The sequence below is a fragment of the Azolla caroliniana genome, unplaced genomic scaffold (genome assembly GCF_043228905.1).
Source record: "Azolla caroliniana isolate FFs.n. ecotype wild unplaced genomic scaffold, voAzoCaro1.0.p SCAF_2, whole genome shotgun sequence".
NCBI lineage: Eukaryota > Viridiplantae > Streptophyta > Polypodiopsida > Salviniales > Salviniaceae > Azolla > Azolla caroliniana.
In genome coordinates this window covers 25209612-25215580 of record NW_028230437.1, presented here as the reverse complement: position 1 = coordinate 25215580, position 5969 = coordinate 25209612, and the positions used below count along the sequence as shown (strand labels likewise).

Here is a 5969-nt window from a genome sequence, read left to right as displayed (position 1 = left end):
TCCAAGGTATATGAAGTTTTCTCCTGTTTCAAATGACTCATTACGTTCTATAAATAGAGGCCTAACATTCGTATGTTCAACTCCATCCATTGAGAGGGATAGACAGATACTATTATCACCTTCAAAGGTCAAATATGACCTATGAGACCAAAAATATTACATTTCACAACATACATGAGAAAGTGAGCAGTGATTCTTGGTGTACAAAAACTTTACCGATGAATGTTGAAATTGAGAGTGCACATTGTGGTTGTGAGAGAAATTCGTGCAAGGATTTGCCTTGGTGGAAGCATGGTCGAATATGATCAAATGAAGAGCATTGTATCAAAGTGTGATACTTAGACAATCGAACTTGTTTAGGGCAAAGTGTGCATAGTTGACCACTCTCATCACTTGTGCCTCACATAGTTTTACTTTTTCACCAAGCTTGGAATTGCAAAAAGAAGTTCATGGCTCATTCCCCTCTATCATTTTACGGTTAGGCAACCATTTAACTGCAAACCCCAAATCTTCTAATCTAATTAAAATGATGAAATTGTTGATGATTTTATTGCAGCGTCTAATTGAAGGTTCGAATGATCCAACATCGACTAGTGTGTATCTAACCAAAAAGCGATGCTAAAAAATATGTACGTAAAATTGTAGGGTACTTGAGAAGCATATAGGAAAATAGGGGTTTTTTGGTAAATGTCTCTTAATATAATTATAGATAATGTATTAGTAAAAGCTTTACAACCCATAAAAGGAAAGACATTTTGGAGATGTTGCCTCTCCCATAAGAAAGCTAAAGCTTTTAAGAGCCTTTTAACCTCCAAAAGCAAGAGTCGACGTGCAAAAGTAGACCATCGATGTAAATTTAAGTTATTACAACCAACACGGCATTCCTCAACCATTTTTCGAATATTGGGATGCTCTATGTGCTTTAGGTTTTAAACTATGTCGAGTTTCTCTCTTTTTATCTTATATTATCTTTTAAACCTTAACAACTTTGCTTATATTAATCTTCCAACTTGTAGTCCGTTAGAAGCCTAACATAATAGGTCGTAATGCAGAAAGAGCAATGACCCCATGTTTGCACAAGACTACTCTACCTAAGCATGTAAATAGCTATATCACTCTCGTCGATGACATTTGCACTTGATTTGTTATTTGTTTAAGTGTTTGACATTGAACCTTTTATGATTGATGACATTTAATGCAATGGAGACAAATTTGCTCGGATGATAGAAGTCATTATAAACCAAGGGTCGAAAGAGACACAATTTTAAATCTACAAATGCCTTGCCACTCCAATCTTTTATTTTTATGGCATTTTGAGAATCCTTCATTTTTTTAGTTCCTTTACTAAACTATATTTGAAGATGAATTTAGTGTACAGTACCTTGACGAGACCGACGAATAAAGAGTGGGAAGTGTGTGTGCAGGCATGAACACTCCACCTAATCAAATTGCATATTGTGATTGCAATATATCCAACGTTTTAATGTAAGAATTCCTACATGAGTGTGTTGGGTAGGTGGCTTGGTATGATGTTTATCAACGTCACCAAAAATATCTAATCCGTAAGTCAAAATATGCATAACGTCACATTGCACTATCTTGACGCTTGTTTCTTTTAGTAAGGGGTGTCATGTCTCTACATAGATGCAGCAAAGTAATGCATTGTATCTATGGAACCTAGATGATAAATTATTCAATACATTATTTCTGGAAAGTGTATTATTGATTTGCTACTAGTAGCGAAAGAGAAGGATGTCAAAACTATTTGTGACTAGGAAATATAAAGAATGTTGGCATGAGAGTCGCCTACTTAATTGGTCTTCCAAGCAAAAGCAAAGTTTCTCCTTGATATTTCTAGCAAAATGCGCAATTTCCCTTTGGAAAGATTAGCTTGCTTTGAAAACATAATATAGAAGCATGAGGAGAGTGAGTCCGGAAATAGTATAGATAGACACTCGAGGAGACTGTAGCTACATCATAAATAAACTCCCACCTACACTCTAATGTGGCAAAAACGACAATGAGAGCCCCACCCTAAGTGATGGCCCACGGGGAAGAGAGAATAAGACACACATGTACGTGATACCAACAAACAACCAATGTAGCCACCCGTTAAATGATCAACCAAAGAGTATATAAGTCAATATTGCTACCTTGATCTACTATCAAAAGATACAGCAAGGAAATCATAACCCAGATTGACCTTTCTTTGGACAAATGTGGATGTGAGGTATGCTAAGTTGCGTAACGGACTAAGGGATGATGACACGTGAGTTTGAGACGAAGAAGAAGAAGGAAAGAGCCCATGGTTTGGATTTTCAACTTATTGCTTTTGGGAATGCTGGCATGGATAGTAATATGATATTTTCGGAAACAAGTGAAAGGGGACGGAACTAGGGCGGGGCAATAGCGGAAGATTTCCCGAACTTGTATGATAATGGCCATGAGAGAGGAGACATGGATAGATTCTACTGTTGTCTTCGGACGTCTTCGAAGAAGAAATTTGGCCGGCCTGAGATGAGACGAGAGTTTGGACGCGGAAAGGTGGGAATGTGAAGCAAAGCAAAAGGGGTAGTGGCCCCCGCCCAATGGGAATAATGTTGGAAAGAAGAAGAAGGGACTCACTATGTGATAATAGAGACACACTAGGCATAAATAATTAAATATATATATATAAAAGTAAATAGGCAATAAAATAGTAAAATATAATAATATAAACTAGAGCGAGATATTTTTGTGGTGTAAGTGGGGGAAAGGGAAAGAAGAAGAAGAAAAAGAGGAAGAAGAGGAAATGGGTTCAAATCCTGCTACCACCCAATTCTTTCGGTTTCTTCCAGCTCATAATAAAAATACCTATTTATCTATATAATTATTATATATATATAATATATGTATAATCAATCATAAATATTGAGACTAATATATTTCTGTCTTTACCTATTTTGTTTATCTATTAATTTCTCTATATTTTTGCTAACTAATGTGAAGTAGTGTTTTGTTTTATTGGAAAAATAAAAAATAAACATTTATCTATATTTTTTGCTAACTAATCTGAAGTAGTGTTTATTTTTTTTGGGGGGGGGGGGGGGGGGGGGGAGGGAAATAAAAAATAAAAAATAATCTATATAAATTATTTAATTATCTATCTTATTTTATTTATATTTATTTTATATTTATGTATCTAATTCCATTTCATTATTTATTTTGTTTAAATTTATTAAATAAACTTATAAATTTATAGAATATATAGATCAAATATATAGAGAGAAAGCCTTCCTTCCTGCTTCTGCTTCTGCTTCCATTTATTAATTCCAGCTCCCATTGAATCAGGAAATTATGCCTGCTCATCATCATCATCATCACACCCTCCCATCACCATCACAATCACCATCTCCATCTCCATCTCCATCTCCATCTCCATCTCCATCACCAGAAGCAGTAGCAGTAGCAGTAGCAGTAGCTCATATCCACAACAGATCTCATCATTCCCTTCACCCTCCCCCACTCCATCACCACCACCACCACCATCGTCATCATCATAATCCTGCTCCTGCTCCAGAATCTGCCCCACTTAGTAATAACAATAGCGATGGAATCGCTACACAGGTGAAGGCCCCCATTCATCGGATCTGCAGCCCTCCTCATGGCGACAGCACTGTCAATCGCAATAGCAATGGCGATGGTCACAGTGGCGGTGACGGTGACAGTGACGGCGACGGTGACGGTGACGGCAGTGGCAGCACCCGTGCTCATGGCGATGGCGATGGCGATGATGGAGATCCAGATGGCGGTGCCCATGCCGATGATGACCCGTGCCATACTAACGCTGCCACGCCTCCGATCCTAAGTCGCAATCAGAGAATTGGCGGCTCCGGTGGTAGCGGCAGTTATGGCCATTACCGTGGCGGCAGTTATAACAATGGCAGGAGCAGCTACGGCAGCGGAAGCAGCAGCAGCAACAACAGCGTCTTAAATAGCGCAAGCTTCAGCTCCGCCTTCAGGACCTCCATCCCTGCGCTGAACAACAGGAAAGAAGCGCCAGTGGCCAGCGTCCATGGCCATGGAAGTGTCGTGTCCACCATGATGGATGGCCGAGATTACAAGATCAAGTGCATAGGGACGGTCAACAATGAGCAGCTCGGCGGCGGCGGCGGCGGAAGTGGCGGCGGGAGTGGCGGTGGCGATGGCGGGCGTGGTGCTTCCTCACTGGTGGCGGCGGAGGGCTTCCTGTATGCAGGATCCAGCTCCAACAACACCATCACTGTGTGGAGCATCGCCAGCATGCCCTCCGGTGGCTGCTGCGCATACCGGCTCGGGCGGCTCGGCACCGCAGACGGCTCCGTGAAATCCATGGTGGTGGTGGGAGACAAGATCATCAGCGCGCACCACGACCACCGAATCCGCATCTGGCGCCGGTCCCTGCAGCGCAAGCAGCCGCACGCCGATTTCCACGACTTCTTCAAGCTCATGGCCACCATGCCAACGGCGGAGAACTACCTGCGGGCCTTCCTGTGGGCGCCCAGGTTCATACGGCTGCGGCGGAACGAGAGCAAGAAGCTGTGGATCCAGCACGCCGATGCCATCTCGGCGCTGGCGGTGGGGAAAGGCAGCAGGTTCCTGTACTCGGCGTCGTGGGACAGGACCATCAAGGTGTGGAGGCTCTCGGATTTCATGTGCATCGAATCCCTGCACCGTGCCCACGAAGACGCCGTGAACACCATGGTGGTCTCCGAGGAGGCCGACGGATTGCTATACTCCGGCTCCGCCGACGCCCAGATCAAGGTGTGGGCCGCGTGCCCCGCGCTCGCCTCCGGAAAGGTCCGCCACTCCCTAGTGGCCACCCTCGGCGGCGGCCATAGCTCCGGCGTCAATGCCCTGGCCCTCCTCCATACCCATCACCCCGCCTCCTCCTCCTCCTCCTCCTCCTCCGTGCTCTTGTACTCCGCATCTTCCGACAATGGCTCCGTCTCCAGCTCCGTATCCGGCTCCGTCTCCGGTGCCAATATTCTCGTGTGGGAGAGAGAGGAGAGTGACCGCCACATGTCGGTCGCCGGGGCGCTACGCGGCCACCGGCACGCCGTGCTCTGCCTCTCCGTTGTCCCCCCCGGTCCCGGCCGCCACCCGCTCCTTTGTAGCGGCTCGGCCGACCGCACCATCCGTATCTGGTGCCGGGACGATCCCGCCCGTCACAATCCCGGCCCCACCGCCACCACCAAGGATCGCTTGGCACACACTTGCATCGCCGTCCTCCACGGCCACACCGGCCCCGTGAAATGCTTGGCCACTTGGCTATCCAACACTCCCGGTTCGCCCACCCCTATCCCTCCATCGGCCGCCGCCCCACCTCATTCTCAGCCCCGGCCCCGGCCCCGCCCCCAGCCACTATATCCACATGCTCCTTCCGCGGGCCACCCACCAGCCCAAGTGTCGAGAGATCCGATTATTGAAGATGATCAAAAGACAATGGTCGCAGTATCGCGGGCGGCCACCGGATTGTACCTCTTTAGTGGTAGCTCCAACCGTGAGATCAAGATTTGGTGGATCCAATTCCCGGGTTTATGAATATTCACTGTAACTTAAACATCACCAATCCCCCACGCTAATCATGTAAATTTAGCCTAATCTTGTATACTAACTAATTATAGTTAGGCTCTACCTACACACATAGATATATATATACATACACACACAACCTCCCCTTTGTTTAGTGAGCTTAGCTTCTTGGTTTTGATCTCTTAATTTAGAGGGACTAATTCTTTTGGAATGCGTTGCTGAATTTTTATGCCTTTTGCTTTTTGCTTTTAGGATTGGTAAGAAGAAGACACTCCTCCTTGCCAATGATTATGTGTTTTGTTTGTAACCAACCCCCCTTCAGTTCATACGTATCAATCATTCCATAAACACTTGTTATTATATGTATACTAAGGCCCCCCCAATTGAATATGCCAATAGCCCCAAGATGAGAAATG

At 44.9% G+C, this 5969-nt stretch overlaps 1 protein-coding gene across 1 annotated transcript; it reads left to right on the top strand.

Moving 5' to 3' along the window:
* The first annotated feature begins 3289 nt into the window (after positions 1-3289).
* On the top strand, positions 3290-5722 carry LOC147867795 (uncharacterized). The gene has a single exon (XM_087315603.1). The coding sequence runs from the start codon at positions 3337-3339 to the stop codon at positions 5560-5562; it is 2226 nt and encodes a 741-aa protein (XP_087171729.1). The 5' UTR covers positions 3290-3336; the 3' UTR covers positions 5563-5722.
* The last annotated feature ends 247 nt before the right edge of the window (positions 5723-5969 follow it).

What these genes read in the sequence shown, in the direction of transcription:
- LOC147867795 (XM_087315603.1), top strand. Translation starts at nt 3,337, where the DNA reads ATGCCTGCTCATCATCATCATCATCACACCCTCCCATCACCATCACAA.